The sequence below is a fragment of the Pinus tabuliformis genome, chromosome 3_1 (genome assembly GCF_031772625.1).
Source record: "Pinus tabuliformis cultivar Carrire ecotype Pingquan chromosome 3_1, CPIR1, whole genome shotgun sequence".
Taxonomy (NCBI): Eukaryota; Viridiplantae; Streptophyta; class Pinopsida; order Pinales; family Pinaceae; genus Pinus; species Pinus tabuliformis.
This window is the reverse complement of record NC_142301.1, coordinates 458831132-458853270: the sequence shown is the minus strand read 5'-3', so window position 1 is coordinate 458853270 and position 22139 is coordinate 458831132. Positions and strand designations below refer to the sequence as shown.

General features: G+C 34.1%; 1 protein-coding gene across 1 annotated transcript in view; it reads left to right on the top strand.

Moving 5' to 3' along the window:
- LOC149187725 (fatty acyl-CoA reductase 2, chloroplastic-like) overlaps positions 1–14389 on the top strand; it is a 51151-nt gene extending 36762 nt beyond the window's left edge. Inside the window, exons 3-9 of the mRNA XM_089412868.1 lie at positions 11457–11656; positions 12060–12160; positions 12472–12715; positions 12847–13008; positions 13381–13462; positions 13578–13933; positions 14044–14389. Of these exons, the coding sequence (XP_089268994.1) occupies positions 11457–11656; positions 12060–12160; positions 12472–12715; positions 12847–13008; positions 13381–13462; positions 13578–13933; positions 14044–14224 (1326 nt within the window). The 3' untranslated portion in view covers positions 14225–14389. The remainder of the gene's footprint in view (positions 1–11456; positions 11657–12059; positions 12161–12471; positions 12716–12846; positions 13009–13380; positions 13463–13577; positions 13934–14043) is intronic.
- The last annotated feature ends 7750 nt before the right edge of the window (positions 14390–22139 follow it).

Here is a 22139-nt window from a genome sequence, read left to right as displayed (position 1 = left end):
GACATATTCCCTACCATTATTTCATTCTATATTCTATCCCTTTGCGCTCTATATAGCTATGTGCTTATTCCAAGCATGTGCCCCTAGTGTATATTCCATGTGAGGTCATTTGAAGTCCTGAGAAGACCGTTGAATTGTGCCTGGAATTCCTACAAATTGTGACTGATTCTTTCAATGGTGTGTGCTCTCCTACAACAACGTTGATTTGCTACATGCAAACCTTGCATTGAAATGTGTTGGATTGGTATGCATTAGAATGTGAGTTGTTAAAAACGAACATTGTTATAAAAGAGTCATGGCATATATATTACTTTGTTCATAACCCTTGCTAATCCTAAGTATTATTTAAGTTATAAATAGGCTTACAAGTCGTGTGTATGGATGGTTGGATGGTTGTTTAAATGTTGTGGTGAGTCCTTTTTAATGGTTGTGAACCATGTTGTTTGGTGCATTCAATGCTCTCTGTGTTGGAATGCTACCCCTATATCTGCATTGATGTTCAGCCGGTTCATTGGTTCATCACCGTGTGTTGTTTGGTATCATAAGTTTATTGCATCAGTGCACTGTCTATGGCAGCAACATTGAACAATCCTTCATTGAACATGGTAAAACACCTAGTAAAGCGAAAGGAAAAGAATTTGAATCTGCTCATTATCTTGTGGCACATTGCAACATTGGAGTAATTGAAGACTTATTTAATGCTTCACTTGCTTCATGGAAATATGCTTGGTTGCTTGATTCAGGAGCAACATGCCACATGACTTTCTAAAGAGATTTCTTTGAAGAATTCACTGAGAACCAATGGATAGGCTATATACTCTTAATGTTCTCCTCAATTACTAGCTGACGAATTTGACAACCGCCTGCAATGGATTTCAGATTCAAGAGGTACTTAATAAGGACTTGTTGGAGAAGAAGAATTGCATGTTTGATCCTTGGGAAGTATCATCCCTTGTACTTGGTTTCAATTTGGTTTCCTTCTACATTGGGTACTTATTGGTTTGGTTAATGACTATTATATGTCTTGTTTTGATAATTTAAGTGTGCAATGCCTTCCAGGTTTATAATAAACAATCCTTAAATGTGGATATATGTAATTTTCTACGAGTCCATCACCTCAAATTTTCTCATCAATTTCCCCCTTTAAATAGGTTAGAATTCTTGCATTCTTGCATTCAATATAGCTACTAGTCCAATAGTTGCACCCATCATTGTAATACTCACATGCATCACATAGTACTTACACACAACTAAGCATGGGAGCTGAGCCAAAATTTGAATGGTCCTCTCATACCAAATTTTGTGAGGTCCCTTTGGGACCTCATACTAGCGAGAGTCACAAACTATTGTTGGGAAAATTTTCGTTATCAACAAGTATGTGAATTATGGAATCAAGGTCCATAATAAGGTTGAGAACAAAAAATGTGGTCATTTAAGGCCTTAAGATGGATCCTAAGGCTTTTCTCCAAAAATTTTCAAGGTGGGAGAAGTAGTAAAAATGACACATAAAGTTGATTCCTCCAAATATTCTGCTCTAAAATATGGCTGAAAAATAATATATTGATCCAACCACAATTATTTATACTTTCCTCTTGGATCATATCTAACAACATATGAACAAATTTCTTTACCTAGAAAATCTAAGTAAAAGGCCTACTCACATTGCTTAGAAGAACATAATATGCCATCCTCAAAATCCTCCACCTCCTCAAGTTAAAAAATAATATTAGGGGAAGGAAAAATTACTTTAATCCTAACACACCAATAGGATTTTTGCTACTTGTTTTATCAAGAAATATAATTCTATTAATGAAACAAGATGACTATGTAATCAACAAATGTTAACGCTCAAAATAGTTTTGTGAAAAATTTCCATCACCTAAGGAGAACATATAGGCGAAGGAGATACTAAAGACGAGGCTCCCATAATAGGTACAACTTAACCTCCAACCATTAGTATCCCATTCTAGTAGTTCGAGTTAATTTGATAGTCCCTCTTTAATGCATCCATCACTACAACACATGAACTCTTGAAGCCTAATATTTTCATAGATTGAAAAGGCTTGGTTGATCCAATCCCTCTACTCTAGTACTTTTCATATGGATACGTTGTCAATATATTATGCGTAAACTTAAGATAATTTGTGATCCCATTTTTAGTATCATGAATTAAATATTCCCATCCATTCTCTACTTTATTTTGTATAAACATGAGAAGGAGACATAAAAATGTGACTTACTAGTGATAGGACTTCTGAATAGTCCACAACATCATAAGATGATCCATAGAAATATCACTAAAATTCAACCCATATTAAATAGTTATCAATTTAATAATTCATTATATAGTTTAATATATGTTATTTTCTAAATAAACCATGGTTGATAATAATTTTGTTAACAAGCCCCAAAATATGTTTCATACTTTTGAATGAGAAACTAATTACACTTTTGTTCTTAATTCACCACAGTTGTTTCTCCATGAAGATAACTTATGCTTGACAGGATTTATAAGGAAACAACATTGGTCATGAAGAGGTACAATAATGGGCCTTCTATTTCAATGTTATAAAAACTAGACCAGTCATCAAACTGGTCAACCCCAAAATTTGAACCAGACTAGAGCCAACAAAACTAGACCAAAAAATTGATTATTCAAAAAATACATAAAACATTCAAATTTTAGGGAAAATCATATACATTCATCTCCATCCATACGGTCAACCCCAAAATGTGGACCAGAGTGGAGCCAAAAAAAAAGGAAAAAGGTTATTCAAAAAATACATAAAACTTTCAAATTTTAGGGAAAAACATATATATTCATTTGCATCCATGTAAATCCAAATAATTTATACACAAATATATAATGTTTCTCATTTTTGTAGTAAGTAGGAGTGCATATAACCAAAACAACACCAACTACATACATCTATGAACCATAATACATCAACAAAGGGGCTCTAAATGAACTCTAGAGTCCAAAAATAAGCATAGTACTAATGAGTAACTATAGCAACATAGTTTATAGTCTAGAATTTAGAATTTAAAATCTTGTCATATGGTACTAGTGTTTGGTTGTGGTTGCATTAATTGTTGAACCCCTCTATCATTACCCTAGTGAAAATATACACCTTCACTCAAGCCATGGAGACACTCGTGTCATGACAAAGGAGTTCAACAATCAATGCAACTAACATCAAGGTACATTGGTCTAGTGCTATTGATTCAATGCCAATTCCATACCATCATACATCATAGAATCCAATGGACACCTTGCAATCCTACCAATCCTGAAATCCTGAAAATTGTTTAACCCTTCTAAATTTTGAATGGGATCTAAAATTTGACTTTCTCCAAACTGAATGAAGTTGGAACCACTCTAAAACAACCTGAAACAATTAATGTTAATATTAAAAATTTAAGTAAAATTTGACATTATCGTTATCTTTCCTTTTAGAAAAGGAAAGATAAGGAGAATCTCAACTTTTACTTTAACTTTAAAAATTAAATATTACCATTAATTACTAGGGTTAGGTTTTGTAGGGCCCTAGGGTTAAGATATTTTTTTTCCATTTAAGTATTTTTTATTAAGAAAATATTATTTGGTGGTCATTAGTTATGTTGCACTACATTCTTTGAAATTTGTTAGTTTAGTAGAGAACTAGTCACTTTGGTGTTTTAAGGTTCGTTCAATACAAGACCAACCTTAGCCATTTTAAACCACCAAACTAGACTGGTACAACTCTAAAACCGTTGGGATCAACCAATTCCACTAGTTCTAGGCTAGTTTCAGTAAGAGTGTGCCATTCTCATCTTCCTCTCAAGTTGTTTTGTTGGATCCTTTCAAGAATGGTGATTTGGAGAGTGCCATAAACTGTCACACTGTTGTGAGCACCTGAGAGCATAAGTAGTTAAGCCTTGACAAACATAAATTTGCAAGGAACTAGTACAGACCTCCCAAAACATATTTAGTGAGGACGTGCATGCAAGGAACTATTACAGACCTCTCAAGATAGTTAGTGAGGATGTGCATACAGACCAAAAAGCATCAGAAAAAATTATCCACCGTCAAAAACCCTGCACAAAACATTGAAGTGTGGTGCGAAACAAATGGCTGGTAGGCTATTAATGCTACCAACTATCATTCCCTCTCCAATTTCACAAGAAGCTCCTACTCAAGCTACCTCCTCCACTATGGTTATAGTAAGTTCTTGCAACTGTGTGAGATACAAGAAATTAAAATTGCCTTGGAATCTCCACCAATATTAAGGAACTCGACTTCTCTGCATGCACCAACTATTTTGACGCTGATGGATCAGTTAACTGGATGATCATTGAGTTTGATTGAAGCCCCACTGCTTAAATGACCTTCCACTAGTTCCTCCAAAAGTTGGAACTAGTTTAACTCACAACAACCTGAGATAATTGATCTTTATTTCTATAGAGTATCACTCACATATGCATAATTGAACTCTAACTCCTCCAACTCGAATTTATTGAGTAAACTGGGTGTCACAAGCCATGTCACACAAGTTAATATCATCCAAGTTGTCATTGACGTGGAAATTCAATTTTTCTCAATTTAATCAAGAAAAAATCAAATTGAGAATTTCTCGTTGCATTTTTCAATACATAGTTCACTAGAATGTATTACCTTCACTATGAACTTGGCATAGTTCACATGTTAAGTTAATAAGGTTTTGGGCTAATGTGGTTCTATGTGTTGTGTATATAAAGAATAGGTGTCCATCTCATGCTATTAGAAACAAGACTCCCTATGAAATGTGGTATGGCCACATTCCTTCGGTGAGGCATCTCAGGGTTTTTGGTTCCTCTTGTTATGCCTTCACACCTAAGGAACAGAGAAACAAACTTAGTGCAATGAGTCACAAATGTATCTTCTTTAGGTACTCATACCTCCAAAGCATACCATCTCTATGATGAAGTGAATAAGAAGTTTATAAAATGTAGACATGTGATCTTTCTTGAGCCTTCCAAGACTGACAATGTTGTTGAGTGGCAACTTAATCGCTTGGATAGATTCGAACATGCAAAGTGTTTTCAAGATTTTGATAGTGAAATTCCACATCTCCTTCTCTTAGCTCTATACTTGCTATGAAGAGCCTTGAAGAAATTAGGTTGAAGGAAATTCCTTCCCCTGCTTTGTCAAGAAAGAGCTAACAGACTACTAGCAACAGGTAGCCAAATCTGTCAAGCAGTGAGGGTACATGAAAGATACAAAGCAAGGCTTAATGCAAAGGAGTAATGAAAAGCAGTGTACTGACTATATACATATCATCAAACACCTTCCATCCCACTTAGGATGCCTTGCATCGTGCTTGGTTAGTCACAAGATCATGTTGGTCACAATCTCCCTAGTATAAATAAACGAGTGGTAATACTCTTCATATTCTAAGCTATGTAATAAACAAGCGAAAGGGAGCAAGACACGTAGAGGAAACACATGGAATGAATTTCAGTGCTTGCAACCATGAATGTCATTGAAGACAAAATGATACGACAATGATAAGAAGTCCTTTAAGCTACACTAAGAGGTGTATTTCAAAAGATGTGCTTTGTTTTCCATACCTACCCTCCAAAGGGTTATGCATCAGATGGAGTCTTCATGTGGTCCCGATATTCTATCATACCTTAGGTTCCTTGGTATGCTCATCTTTCTCCTCATCTCCTTGAGAGTCATCTAGCATGTCATCCTTCTTCGTGGCCCCTAAGAGACATAATTGCATAGTTTCAGTGGGCAATGATTGTTGCGGGATGAGGCCTTGGGAGGACATTTCTGCAGTTTCAGGATGCAAGGCAAACTGGGTAGTCAAGGGACAAAACTGCATAGTTTCTGGAGACAGTGGGTTTCGGCTAAGGGAAGGACATTGGAGGAAACCACTGCGCAGTTTTGAATGCTAAGGGAGGCTGGGATTTCTGTGCATTGCACAGTTCCAGTAGGCAAGGGAAAAGCTTGAGGGTTACAGATGTGAAGTGCGCAGTTCAGGAAAGTTGGATGAGGCTAGGTTGCTAGGGAAACTCCGAAATTTGGCTAAGTGTGGGATCAGTGGAACTGATGTGAACAGTGATAAAAGTTGACTATGATCACACACTTGAACACTTAATAATAAAACATAGACCATATAGAACATATAACACATACTTCGCTTAATGCAACAACCTTTGTGGCAGCTTACAACAAGTGCAGCTTTGATGATAGACTTTGGGATGATAAAGGAGAAACTTGTGTAAGAGTGTATGAAATTAGTGCGAAACATGTCTGTGGTGAGGACAACCAATTCTCACAAAGGTTTCCCCTTGAAGCAAAAAAAACCTCGCTTTGCATGACAAGCGATAACCTCCATGCCCAAAGATGACACACTCTATGTAAAGATAAAAGCATGAATGACTCTTAAGATCGAAAAGGGGAGCTTGAGATCATCAGCTTACCAATAAGTGACTAAGGAACGGTCGATCACAGTATCCACAGTAGGCTTCAAAATTTAAGTGCAAGCCAAAATTTTGGAGGGTGTTGCAGCCGCTACAACGAAGCCTTCACCTTATTGCTAGTTTCTTTCTCAACCAATGTCTTGAATTCTACGAACATTGAGAATGCCTCATATTTCTTCTGCATGAACAAGATCCAACACTTCCGTGAGAAGTCATCAATAAAAATGACAAAATATGTGTGTCGGAATGGAGGTTGTCGAGAAAGGTCCATAAACATCACAGTGGATCCTTTCTAGGACTGCAAGTGGTTTGTTGTCCAGGTCAGGGAATGTGGATTTTATGTACTTCCCAAACGTACATTCTTTGCATACATCCTACTGCTTAAGTGCTCCTTTAGGGAGGCCAGTGGTTATTTTTTGTATAATATTCGAGGTACCATGATACAAATGGCCAAGTATTTTGTGCTAAAGTTCATCGACATTGCGGCCTGCACTTTCTCTACCTTAGTGCCTAATGCAACACAGTCTTCGAAATCTAGCTTATACATGTTATTCACATGAACACCAACCTGCTTTGCCTATCCCGTGGCTATGTGTCTTAGGAACACTTTTCCTTTGCCGAAGATCACTTCACAACCATGGTCTTCCAAAACTTCAATAATGATGAGATTTTTCTTTAGGCCTGAAAGAAACATGACATCCTTGAGCCTGAGAGGGGAGCCTAACTCCCTCTGAAAGGTGATTCTACCAATACCAGTCACATTGTACCCTTTGTCATCCCCTAGCTTGATATGCATCCAGAGATCTTTCTCCTCCAGGTCACTAAAAAAATATTTACACCTTGTCATGTGGAATGATGCACTTGAGTCCAAGTACCACACTCTCCCCATCATTGTGTAGGACATGAATGTGATAAGGTTAAAGTCAAGATCGAATTATGAAGCGAAGGTTTAACCTGCTCATCCTCCTAAGGTCTTCTTGCCTGCATTTTTGTGTGGACACTTCATGGCATAATGCCTGCATTCATGACAATAGAGGCATTTAATTCTTGACAATCTTTCTTCTTTCCCCCTTGACTGGATTCTGGTTTGGTTTGAGATTTATTCCCTTTTCGCTTATTTCCCTTTCAAGCCAATGGAAAGTTTTCTTTATCCTCGCCCTTGGGTTAGGTCCCATCTCTGGTATTCTGCCTTATTTCCTCATGTGCCAAATCAGACCATAAGTGTTACCAATTCGGTAGTTTCTCCCTTCCATTCACTGAATCTTGATAACTATGCCAATCCTTGGGAAGGCCCAAAAGGGCTAGGCTTACCAATCACCCTCTGAAACAATAACACCAACTATTGCAAGCTCATAACGAACTTGTGTGTACCTACTCAGATACTGCGGGATAGTGTCATTCTTCTACATCTTGATATTTCAAAGTTTATCCTTGAGCTCCAGCTTCCTGTGGTCACTACTATTCCGGAATATATATGTCAATGTCTACCACATTGCATAAGTATTTTCTTTCCCAAGGAGATTTATGACAATGTGGTCCCATACTTCCTCCAATAGGTCTTGTACTTCCTCTAATATTATTCTCCTTGCCTTGGTTACATCTTTCTTCCACTGAGTAAGGTTTTCGGCATCAGATTTCGTTGGTTTTGCAACATCTCCCTTGATGTATTCTAGAAATCCATTGTCATCGAATACATCCTCCATGCGATGAAATTAGATTTGCTTTCCAATGCATACTCTAGCCTCAACCCATTGAAGGTCATCTTCTTAGCTCTAAAGAGGTCTTGCTACATGGAAATGCAAATTTGAACCTCATGAGAAACAACTTTGAAACTCCTACTCTAATGTGAATCCTGCTCTAATACCATGTAGAAATTATGGTGTAGATTTCAACTGGTCATGAAGTTTTAATCAAAATTACAAGACACAAACCTAGTCTACTACACTATGAAAGTTAATTCCCAATTTAGAACAAAAATTTCAGACATGCAATAAGAAATAACACACATGCACATAATATTTTTCTTGGGGAAAGAAATTTGGTAAAAGCCCCAATGTATTCTTACATTAATCTGATGAGAACGAAGATGTATTAAAATTGCTTTGCTCAACTCAGCACAACTTGCAAGTGAATAACTTCTCTCTCTACTCACTCAGAAGCTTTGACCAAGACTTAGTCAATTTTTACCTTTGCTTGAACCCCTATTTCCTTGCGTAATTCCTCGAGAAATTATGGCCCTATTATTTAGGAATTTTCCCAAAATGGATTGTGCAATTCCCAAGGTTGATCATCTGATTTCATGCAACACCTGTACACTCAAGACTAGTTTACAACTGATGTTACACTGCCTTGGAATATCCACCACAACTGGGGAACTCGAATTCTTTGCATGCACTAGATATTTTGTTTGCATGCACTAGATATTTTGGGATGATTGATGAATTAACTAGATGATCATTGAGTTTGATTAAAGTCCCACTGCACAACTAACCTTCCACGAGTTTCTCCAAAAGTTAGAACTAGTTTAATTGAATACAACTTGAGATAACTAACTTTGATTGCTACAAATTAGCAATCACAAATGCTTAACAAAACTCTAACTCATCTAACTCAAATTTACTGAGTAAACTAGGTGACACAAGCCACGTCACACAATTTAATTGCATCCAAGTTGTATGCTAATGTGGAAATTCATTTTTTCTCAATTTAATGAAGGAAATATCAAATTGAGAATTTCTAGCTGCATTTTTCAACAATCTTTCACGTGAATCTAATCCATGTTGTAGATGACAGTCAAGAGTTCCAGCAGACTCTGAAAAGCATTCCAACCATGATACAGCGTATCCATGTTCAACAAAAGTTCCTCCATCACTCCTCTCATGAAGCACACCTATGTTGTTGGCCTCCATTGCCATAAATCCCATGAGTTTTTGTCGACCTCCATTACTCCACTTCGTGAAGAACCCATCAACAACGTAAAGACAGACCCCTAATCCTTTACCTTTACCTTTTTTTACTAGTACATTGCTCCACTTCGTGAAGAACCCATCAACAACGTAAAGACAGACCCCTAATCCTTTACCTTTACCTTTTTTTACTAGTACCTTGTAGTGAAAATTTGAAGACAAAATGTTTCTTTTGTCTTAAAAATTGTCTTAAAATCCCCCTCCATGTAGTAGTGCCGAATGCAAAGATAGACAAGTTGTCTCTAATCGTATCAGTCTATAGGAAAGTGATAGAAGAGGAATTGACTTACGATAAATCTTGTGAGTAAAAGTTGTCCTGTTCTTCTTAGTTGGCTACCCCAACAAAACGAAGAGCCCAACAAATCATTGTCTTTATATATGATTATGTGAATGGTAAGTGAAATAACAACCTCGGTATAGGCGCAAGTAGTAGCCTGCAAGCTCACGGACTAAGCGCAATGTGAAGTCAATTTTTCAGTTGTTAGATAATGTTGTCTTAAATTGATATGTTTGTGTCTTAATTGTTAATTGTCTTAAATAGGTTTCATGTAAAGTGGCCATTGTCTTAAATATAAAGTTGCTTCTTAAAATATTTTTGTCTCAAACTGTTTTTGTCTTAAATATAAAGTTTTGTCTTAAAATAATTGTCTTAAATTGTTTTTGTCTTAAAATAATTTTGTATTAAATATAAAGTTTTGTCTTAAAATGTTTTTGTCTCAAACTACTTTTGTATTAAATATAAAGTTTATTTTTGTCTTAAATATAAAGTTGTGTCTTAAAATATTTGTTTCAAATTGCTTTTGTATTATTTGTCTTAAACTATTTTTGTCTTAAATATTTGATTTAAAATATTTTGCTTTTGTATTATTTGTCTTAAATATTTGTTTCAAAATATTTTTGTATTAGAGGTTATATTTAAGAGAATTCAATTGATATTAAATTTTAATGTAAAATAACTAGAATAAAAAATAAACTTTTAAGACAATTTTTTTCTTTTGTATTAAAAAAAAAAGTGTAGTTGATGTAGTAGTGAAAAACCAACTGATAAACACACAATCCAAGATATGGGCACTGTGAGATGCAGAGATCCAATAATATAGATGCCATAGGGTTTAACTGTCTATGTATGACCATGTCTTCTCATTAGTGCTGTGTAACTTTCCTTTTAATAGTTCATATTAACTAATTGCGGTGGTGGCCATGTTTAGGTCTGATATCCCGTTCTGATATTTCTATTAACTATTCTCTTTAGCTATGTTATTTATATTTTCAAGTAAGCAAATACATAATTTGCAGTTGTTGATGTCTGTAATTTTTTATATGTGATATACTGGGGTGTTTTTACAGTTTAAGGATATGCCTTCTTTTCACAAGGTTAATCGGAATAAAATCTTCTTAATCCAAATCTTTTAGATTGATATTATATATTGTTAATTTTTTTTTGTCCGGTTTTGAATTGACATCTGGGCGATGATATTAATTTTTGTTAAAATTTATTTTATTTTGAAATTTTATAATATTTTTTTATTAAAATAAAATATTTAATCTAAATTTTTTGGATTGATTTTACAAATGGTTAATTTGTTTTGTTTTGTGCAGACTTGTATAAAGGATTTTGTAATAATAATAAAAAAATTAAATATATATATATATATATATTTTTTTTTTTTTATTTTTAATGTAATAAATTAAATTAAAATTAATTTGTGAAATAAAAATTTATGAATAGTATTTTGGAATAGTTTACTCTACAGGGTTTTTATATAAAATTATGTAAGTGATGATGAAAGAACTATATTCAAATCCATTTCATTTAACAGGTCTAAATTCATTTTATTCTGTAGATCCAGATTATGTAAAGTAGACTGTGTAAAGTTATGTGACTGATATTTTTATGGCACTATCACATATTTAAGAGCCCAGCCTGCCAATTCCTAATAAAAATGTTTGTAATTAGATAATGTAGGGAGGAAATACAAAAAAAAGTTTCGTGTCGTGTCGTTATCTCTTTCTTATGACATGATGGGTTTTGAATGTTAGGTTATCCAGACCGAGTTATTCAAGGGTTTACGGGAAAAATATGGAAATGAATTCGAGAAATTCATGTTGAAAAGACTGGTTCCGGTAGCTGGTGATATGACGCAAAGTAGGCTTGGATTGGAAGAAGAAATGGCCGGGGTGATCATAAAGGAAATAGACATCATTGTCAGTTCGGCAGCCAACACAACATTCGATGAAAGGTTTATGTGATTTAAATGCCAGAACGATTTCAATTCTTCTATGTAGACTTCGAAGGTTTTTGTGTGACAGTGCATTTTTATTTAGGCGGTAGGTTTTTGAATATTTTAAAAAATTGACACATAGTATCTTTCTTAAGATTAATTGGCTGACTTTGCAAATTGTTTGGCTTAGGTTTGGTTCACTTCTGTACATCAATTTTTAGAATATTCATGAATACACAATCTAATAAAATTCAACTACAACTACACCATTTTATTCATTCAAAATCTGCAGAAATTGTAGTTAAATTCTATAATGAATTTTGGTCCAAAATTACTAATGTTGTCTCCAACCTAAAAGGCTAAAAGGCAAAAACGTGGAACTTTTATACATATTCTGCATACTGATTATCCTATGTTCCAGGTATGACGTGGCCCTGGAAACCAACACAAAAGGAGTTTATCGTCTTTTACAGTTTGGCAAATGCTGTGAAAAACTCCAACTTTTTATTCATCTGTCTACCGGTAACCTTGCTATTCTATATTTTAATTTGCCATGTAAGGAAGTGTTTTTTGTTAGTTTTTGTTAGAGATTGAAAAATGTGGAGTAAAGGTGTTTTTCTTAGTATTACTAATTAGTTAAATAGTTTATATAGAAAACATTAGTAATAAATGGACCGAGAGAAACCCAAAATAGACTTAATTAACTAAACTAAACTAGAACTAACTAAAACATTTAGACTAACAGCTATGCAACCTAACCAGTGGTTGGAAATAGTTTGTAGCATTGTTCTTTAAAAAAATGTATCATTTAATTTACAATTTTTTTCCATCAGCATATGTAAACGGTCAAAATCAAGGCGGAGCACCAGAGAAGCCTCTTCAGATGGGTTACAGTATAGCAAAGGAGAAAGGAGAATCTACTTCACCTCTGGACATCCAAGCTGAATTTCATGCAGCAAACAAAGCTCTCGAAGGACTTGAGGATGGGGTTTTGAATTTACAAAGCTGCAAGTCGAACAAAAAACTAGATTCTCAAAAGAAAATTGCTCAAGGGATGAAAGATTTGGGCATTGAAAGGTGACACTAAGACTCTTATGATATTATGAATATTGTTCTATATCATTTTTTTTCTCTTTGACAGACAGCTTTACGATCATTTTTTAGTACAGTTATATTTATGGGGTTTTTTGCTACAATATGTTGTTCAGGGCAAGAGCATACGGATGGCAGGATACCTACGCTTTCACAAAGGCAATGGCTGAGATGCTATTAGGTAATGGCAGGGAAGAATTACCGGTTGTCATTGTTCGTCCCAGTGCCATTGAAAGCACATATAGTGAACCTTTTCCTGGATGGATAGAAGGACATCGGTAAGTAGAGAAGAATAAACTGATTGAAATCATAAACTGACACAGAATTTAACTGGAAAAATCAGAGAGAAAGGATTATAATTTTCATCACCATAACAATAAATATATTATATTCACTTACCTTTTTAACACTTACATTTCTATAAATATAAACTTTATTATAATACCATGACCCAATAAGTTCATATCAGGGAACAGAACAAAATAGAAGTTACAAATATTATGAGTGAAGACAACTAATATGATCCTTCCTTATTTAATATTTTAATATATATATATATATATAATTTTTATTTTATTTTACTTATTTCCCCTCACATTTAACATTTCATCAATTATCAACAATATATAACATGAAAATTTGAATTGCAGAATGCTTGATCCAATCGCCACACACTATGGAAAAGGTCAACTATCTTACATCTTGGCCGATCCATATATTCCAGTCGATCTGGTTAGTAATTATATAGCACTGTGGAGAAATATTTTATCATCCATCCTGCTTTAATATTCTGAGATTTTCATTTTTCATCAATAGGTTGGTTATCAATTGCACTTTCAAATTTCAGGTGCCTGCAGATATGGTTGTAAATGCAACTTTAGCAGCCATAGCCAAGCATGCTGGAAAACCAGGCTTAAAGATCTATCACGTTGCTTCTTCCATTGCGAATCCAATAAGATTGCATGAAGTTATGAATATAATATTTGAGCATTTTAGAAGCAATCCGTACATTGATAACGAAGGAAAGTCAACTGGATTGCTCAAGGAAATGACATACATTCCCAGCATGGAGGACTTTTGTCGTCAAGCTTTGGACATTCCTGAAACTATGTCACACAGACAGAAAATTATTTCCATGAGATCAATAGAGAAATTCATATACATGGCCAAGATATACGAGCCATACTTATTCTACAAAGGAAGGTGAGTTGTGGAAAATATGATTTCGGTTGCTGTTAAATTAAGCACTGGATCTAACTGGTATACGCTGGGAATATATGAAGTAAACATGCTCTTATTTTATGTTCGTCCAGATTTGATATCTCAAACTTGGAGAAGTTGTTTCAAGAGCTTTCTGAGGAGGAAAAAGAGAGTTTCGGATTTGATGTTAAGAAGATCGAGTGGAAAAATTATCTTGGAAATATTCATATGCACGGACTTCGCCAACATGTCATGAAAGGACGCGGTGCAGGAACACGCCTCCTAAAAATCTAGTGATAGTAATTCATTTAATCAGAGGTAGATCTAGTGATAGTAATTCATTTAATCAGAGGTGTATAAACCATAGAATATCTATGGTAAAATCGATTTATTAGTTAAATAATTGTAATTGTGTGAAGTGGATTTTTTGTATCACAAATAAAAAGTCTTATATACTAATTTAGTGTTTTACATGTGACCTTAAAATTAGATAATAATAATATTAATAATATATATATATAACATTTCTAAAATATCATTTCAAATTTTTTATTATGTATAATTTTTAATATAGCAATTCTAAAATATCATTTCATTTTTTTAATATACATCACTTTTAATTTTTAATTATACATAATTTTTAATTTTTATTGGTTTAGGTTTTGTGAAAGTGCAGAAAATTGTAATTTTTTAAATGTATTTTTATCATAACTTATCATTAAAATCATTTATTAATATAATTTTTAAAATATTATAATTTATTATATGGTGGAAATATTTTATTTAATTTTAATTTTAATTTTATCATATTTATTTTAATTAAATTGGAAGTAATATAATTAAGAAATTGAAAATAATATAAATCTTAATTACAATGTATTCAATTTTATATACATAATTAAAGAAACAAAATATTTATTCATTCCATAATCTATTATAATAAAAAAATGATCTAATTTAATTATATTTTTCAATCATATATAGTTCCACCATAAAAATTATGAAATAATATATCTATCTATATATATAATGATGATGATGATAGTGATGGTGGTGATTAACATCCACAAAGACATATAAGAGAACTTAAGAAAACAAGCCATTAACAAAATCTCAAAACTCTTTAATCAATTGAATGAAGGCTATATATTTTATGTATCGACGAATAGAAAATATATATAAATTATAAAAAATTGCTAATAATAATTAAAAAAACAATTAAAATTTGTTAAAAGTAGACTAAAGCTGGTAGCAATATTTATGAAAATGCTCCAAATTTAATCAGTTGAATTAAGGCTATATATATTCAGTGTATTGATAAACAGAAAACGTATATATATTCCCGATTTATCAATAGTAATTTAAAAAATTTAAAATTTGTTAAAAGTAATTTAAAGCTGGTAGCAATATTTATGAAGATGCTCCAAATTTAATCAGTTGAATTGAGGCTATATATATTCCATGTATAGATAAAGAATATATATATATATATATACTGAATTTATCAATAATAAATGATTCCATGTTTTGGTAAATAAAAGATAAAATTATATATAAGTAAAAATTATAAAAAATCTCATATATTCCGGATTTATCAATAATAAACAATTAAAAATTGATAATAGTAATTTAAAAAACCATTAAAATTCGTTAAAATTAATTTAAAGCTGATAGCAATATTTATGAAGATGCTCAAAATTTTCAGCACATTTATGAGATGGACTATATTTATGAAAAAGGATGGTAATCTATGTGCAGCATATCTAAAGGCATTCTCTCTCTCATATATATATTCTGGATTTATCAATAATAAACGAGGTTAAAAGTAGTTTAAAGTTTGTAGCAATATTTATTATATTTTGGATTTATCAATAATAAACGAGGTTAAAAGTAGTTTAAAGCTTGTAACAATATATATGAGGATGCTCAAGATTTTCAAAATTTATGGCAAGTCACATCAGCATTTATGAGATGGAATCTATTTATGAGAAAGGATGGTAATCTATGTGCAGCATACTTTAAAGGCATTCATTTCTGCCAAAAATGACGTTTCACATTGGTATGCCAAATGTATTAGCGGTCAAAATTTGGATGGATTGATCATGAAAATTACTATATGATAAGGAAAGAGTTTTTTTGAGAGCAGTGATTGCTGGTTGCACAGTGGGCGAGGCAACAACGGAAAACAGTGTCGCTTCAGCAGTGAAAGAGCCGAAGGTGTTGGGTTCACGATGAAATTGGAATAAGTGGGATCCTAAGTTTTATATGGAAAAATTGTGATGTCGATATCTATTACGAATATTGAACCAGAAAAATCTGTGTGGATCTTTGACTACACGGTCGAGGGAATTGGAGGGAGATTCTAGTTACATTACGAGTTGGACGAAGGTATCTCTGTCTAATAATTATAGATGGGTATTCTAATAACATTATAAAATAATTATAGATGGGCAGTATACTAACACTATATTAGTTATGGAATTTTTGTATTTAAAATATGTAGGTCGAGTAGGTTTAATGGTTAATCGTGTTTTAAGGTGTTTTATTTATGCATTTAAAACATATTTTAAATAATAAAAATATATAAACTAACAAAATTCCAAAACATAGAATAGTCACCAGAAAGCTTAATCTCCTATCATGTGTTACATCCACAAGTTTTGTATTTAGTAATATCTATATATATGGAATTAATAAATTTATTTCTGGAAATTAAAAGTTTATCCCCCTAGTATAAAGTTTTGGCTGGTTTTTACCAAGTAAAAACATGAAATTCATATTTGGACATACTACTTGCTTTCATAAAGTGAATAACTCTTGTCAACTAAAACTGTAAGGGAAAAAGTCAAGATTTCTACCAAATGAGGGAGAATGTCATTATTGACTTTATACTTAAATGTCATATGAATAACATTGTAAATCTTTTCCCATGAATACATCAAATTTAATAAATTCTTCCAATCAAATAAATAATGTGAATTTAGGCCAAATTAGCTCCTTTAGGCTCTAAATTTGTTTTGCATGTAAATAAGTAGCTTTATTTCTCTCCACTTAAAGCATTTAAATTGGATTTTATCATGATTTTCCTTTTTAATGATTTAAATATTCCAAGAACATTTACACCCATATTCCATGTTTGCATTTGTATGAAGGTATCATGGATTAGATATGAATGATCATTCCCAGATTCACAATAGTCCAAATGGCTCCTAAACTTTATGACAACTCAAAGGTAAGTTATGCTCCATGGTTGTATGCATAATTACTCACCAATATGTATTTAATGGGCTCTAAAAGTACCAAATTAAGTTTATCACAAACGTACATACTTCCATCTTAACACTAGTTAGGAAATACTCCATAGCAATGTCATTTCATTAACAAGAAAGATAATTTCACTCTTATCTTGTTCATAGTGGTTGTTATCCCAAAAAAATTTACACCTCTTGTATAGGCGATAACATGATAGTAGCATGTTAGAAACATGTTCAAACATCAATACAAACATTCCTTGGTAAATGAACTTAAAATATGAACATGGACAAGAAGAAATTAAAGTATCATCCACCGCATGAGTTTTCTTCAATAAACTCACACACCACATGGATCTCAGCCAAAAAGTTGCGCGGCGAAAATTTATGCACTTAAGACTGCCTACTCAATGGATTTGATGACGTTCGGTCTCACACGCTGAGATTGCCACATTGTGGTCGATGAAACATCGACCCTAGCTCAACATTTTCCACTAAAATGATAAGTTAGTGATTATAGAAGGTTTTCTAAGCAAAGCTTATCCACTCAGGTCTATAATAAGAGGAGCTAGACCAAAGAAGAAAAAAGAGACATTCAAAGCAAAGTTATGTTGCCGCTTTTATGCAGAAGGAGAGAGAGAGAGAGAAGGCTCGTCCCTCGAGAGATTATAGTAGATTGAGTTGCTCCCCTAGCAGTGTTTTATACAACAAGATGCAATTGCAGTAGATTCTATGAGCACTGGACATATTTCTTGTCTTTCCATTTGGGTTTTATTTGTAAGGTGATATTTTTGTTTATTTACTTCATAAGAGTAATTGTGCATTTTTATTATCTTATAAATCATGGATTTAACCTGGTTTTTATACTAAGAATAAACTTGTTGAATGCTACCATCTAACAAAGGGTTATTTCATCTTTTTTCATACATGCTTGATAGAAATAATCACCAACAATGACTTGCCAAAAATTGAGGAAGGGACAACCACTCTGTGCCCAACCATAGGTTAGCTACACCGCAACTTTCTTCCAGCTGGCCACCCTCAAATTGGATCCAATGTCTAAGGAGCATGCTCAAGGATTTCACACCAAAGGCTTGGTTAAACACTCAGAATATGGAGTCCATTGTCCAATTGGATTATCAATTGCTCTTTAACAACAAGCACCAATGTTGTTTATTAGTTGTACTCACAACAAGCACTAAGGTGGTTTATCAGTTATTCTTAGTAGTAAGCACCATAGTGACTCACTCTTTTCTCTTAATTCATTCATGGGGATTCACGAAAGTTTTAGATAGGGTATTTGTCAATCTCAGAAGTTGGAATCCAATGTCTAGGTCATTTATCAATTGTCATTTCATAGCAGGCACCATAGGGGTATGTAGTCCATTGTCTAGGTGGTTTATCAATTTCTTAGAAAACATCATATTGACTGAGAACTCCTCGTCCATGTGGTTTATCAGCTATAGAACAAGCACCATAATGATTAAGTCATCCATTGGGCCTCCCACTGACCATACGGGCTTAAACAACGTAGTCTAGTGGCCTCACTCATTTCACAGGGATTACACCCAAATTTACAAAGGTTTAAATCTTTAATAGACTTTGCATAACATCTAAAAGCCACTATATCTTTCACTTCCAATACTCCACAATGTCCATACACTCCAAAGATCGGTAGTGAGTGTGAGAGTGTTCGCCTTCTCTTTAGTTGTGTGCCCATATATTTTTACCCAAAGGCTATTGTTTGTTTGAAAGGCTGTTGGCTTGGATTCTCGATGTGTGAGGGGGATTGACGCCTTCCTCTTCCCCACCACCCCAATCCCATTTCATAATTTAACCTTTCAATCAGGTGGATTAACTAGGTCTGCAAATAGCAGCTCAACATTAAATTCATGGCTTGGTTTCGTGGTATTTCAAGGCACATAATCTCCCTCAAGCATGTGATTTGTAAGTTCGTCCCTTCCTTCATGCCAACATTAGAAATTAACATTTATTTTTTAGTGTTTGCAATTAAATTGCCTTCGCCAACACTGGCTTCCACACTAGCTTTCACAGTTATAATTAAATTTACAAAAATAAGGGGATAAAAGAGAGATGTCACATTATTTGGGGCACATATAACAACTTTTTTTTCACCATTAAAAATTTCCTACAATTTGGGATCATCTTCTATTTCTGGCATTTTTATTTGTTTTTAGTAAGCCTAGTTTTAGCAGGGAGTGACATCTAGGATGACATGTGATAGTTGTTGAAGATAATGGAGAATATCTTAGAATAGGTAGAGTTGGTTCACATAGCCTCAGGATAGGAATTAGTTTCTATTTCTTAGGATGCTGTTCTAACTTCCCTAAAACCATGCATTCTATTTAATGTGTAATGTTGATGAACAATGTAGAGCGTTCTGTAGAGCGAGACTCTCCTGGTTTAGACTCTCTTTTGTAGAGTTGACCAGTGGGTTTTATTTTTATTAGTACAAACATTGCCATTTTTATCATGGTATTAGAACGTCAGGGCTGAGGAACCTGTACGCTGGCTGGTGGGTGGTTCTTTAAACCGAAATTGTTGCAGGTTTTGAGTGGATAGCCGCGACGATACAGTAACACTTCCTAAATTTCCATTTTCTCGATCATCGCGGATTTCGAGTGTACAGTTGCGACGATTGCGACTAGTCGCGGATATTGGGCAAATATCAGTGACAATCATCTAAATCAAGGAAATTGCGAAGGGAGCCAAGAACAAGGCTGTAGCTGTCAGAGAAGCTAAGTGGGGAAGCCAAGAACAAGGCTGAAGTTGATAACAGGAGGTTGTCTGGAGGTTGACAAGGAAGCCACGGTGATCTGTGCGTGTGTTGCGAGATCGAACAATAGTGATCTATCTCTGTCACAGATCTGGGGTAAATTTAACATCTTTTACCTATCGATTTTTTTTTCTTTTCTAAATCGCCAAGATGAATAACAATATTTTTGAAGCATGCATGAACGAGCATAACAAGCTCGATGGTTACAATTATGCAAATTGGAAGTTTAAGATGCAAACTCTACTAGAAGCGCAGAGTGCTTAGTAGATTGTGAATGGAGATGAGCCGAAGCCTGTGGCTGGATCTGCAATAGTCCTAGATTGGGAGAAACGAGAAAGCAGAGCAAAGATAATGTTAAAGATGTCAGTGAAAGATTGTATTATACCGCACATCAGAGAAGGTAAGTCAGCTAACGAGATCTGAGGAACTCTGAAGGAATTGTACGAGATGAGAAATTCAAATCGTCTTTTGTTTCTCAAGAGTAAGATCCTATCCATGAAGATGGAGGAGAATGAAACGGTTGCTTCATTCGTAGCAAGGATCAAGGATCTGAAAACCAAATTATCAGATATTGGTCATACAATGGACGATACAGATCTTGTGACCATTACAATGAATGGTGTCACTGATGATTATCAGATGTTCATCACTGGGATTAATGCCAGAGAAAAGATCCCGCATTTTGAAGAGCTGATAGGTATACTGATGCAGGAAGAAGAGAGGAGATCGACTCTGAAGCCCCAAAGTGTCGATCTTGCATTGGTGGCGAGGAAGAACTTCTACAAAGGGAAAGGAGGTTCACAACAGCAAAATGGAGCAAGTTCAGATAAACGACCAAATCTGACCCAAGGTATGCACCCGAATAAAAACTACTCTGAAACTAAATGTTTTTATTGCGGAAAATTGGGTCATATTGCGAGGGAATGTAGGAAAAATAAGTATCATGAAGAAAAACAGAAGTCAAAGAGACATGCAGGACATCTTGCGAACAGTGATTAGGTGCAGAATTTGAGGTTGTTCATGGCAGATTGTGATGAGAATGTTGATGCAGACATCTGGTATGTAGATTCAGGAGCATCAACACATATGACAGGGAATAAGCACTGGTTTGAGGATTTTAAAGAGATCAACGAAGGCGCACAAATTTACCTAGGAGATGATAGAAGTCATCAAATCAAAGGATATGGGAAAGTTTCTGTCATTCTACCTGATGGTAATATTAAACAAATTTATAATGTAATGTATGTGCCTGGCATAACTAAGAACTTGATTTTTGTATCAATGATTACAGATCAAGATTTGAAAGTTGAATTTTTAAAATCTAACTGTTACATTAAAGATCTGCTAGATAGAATGAGGACAATTGCAACAGGAATTCGAATAGGAGGAATGTACAAGTTGGATGTGAGACTTGCACCGGTTCGAGCATTGACAGCAGCGAGCCTGACTACAGAAGAGCTTTGGCACCAGAGATTCAACCACATCAATTACAATGATTTGCTGTTACTACAGAGGAAAGAAATGGTAAGAGATCTTCTTATGCTAAAGTAAGTACATAATGATTGCGATGCTTGTACTTTAAGAAAAATGCATAGCGAAGAATTCCCTGTTAGAGTAGAAAAGAACAGAGGGATATACTGGAGTTAGTGCACACAGACCTTTGTGGTCCCATGCAGACAAAATCATTAGGAGGTGCAGTGTATTTCCTACTGTTTATTGATGACTATATGAAGTTTTCTTGGGTGTATTTCTTAAGTAAGAAGAGTCATACATTCAAATACTTTAAACAGTTTAAAAATATGATTGAAAGACAAATAAGGAAACAGATAAAAATTCTCTGTTCTGATCAAGGGGGAGAATATAGGAAAAATGAGCTGATCAGATATTGTAAAGATCATGGAATTTTGCAGCAGTTCACAGTACCCCATACTCCACAGCAGAATGGAGTAACAGAAAGGAAGAACAAAACTCTGGTGGAATGTGAGAGAAGTATGCTGAAAGGTAAGAATCCTTCAAATGGTTTTCGGGTTGAAGGAGTGAGTACTGCGGTTTATTTAAAAAACAGGAGTCCTACAAGAAGTCTTGAGTTTAAAACTCCTTTTGAAGCTTTCTATGGATATAAGCCTACAGTAAAACACTTAAGAATATTTGGATGTAAAGC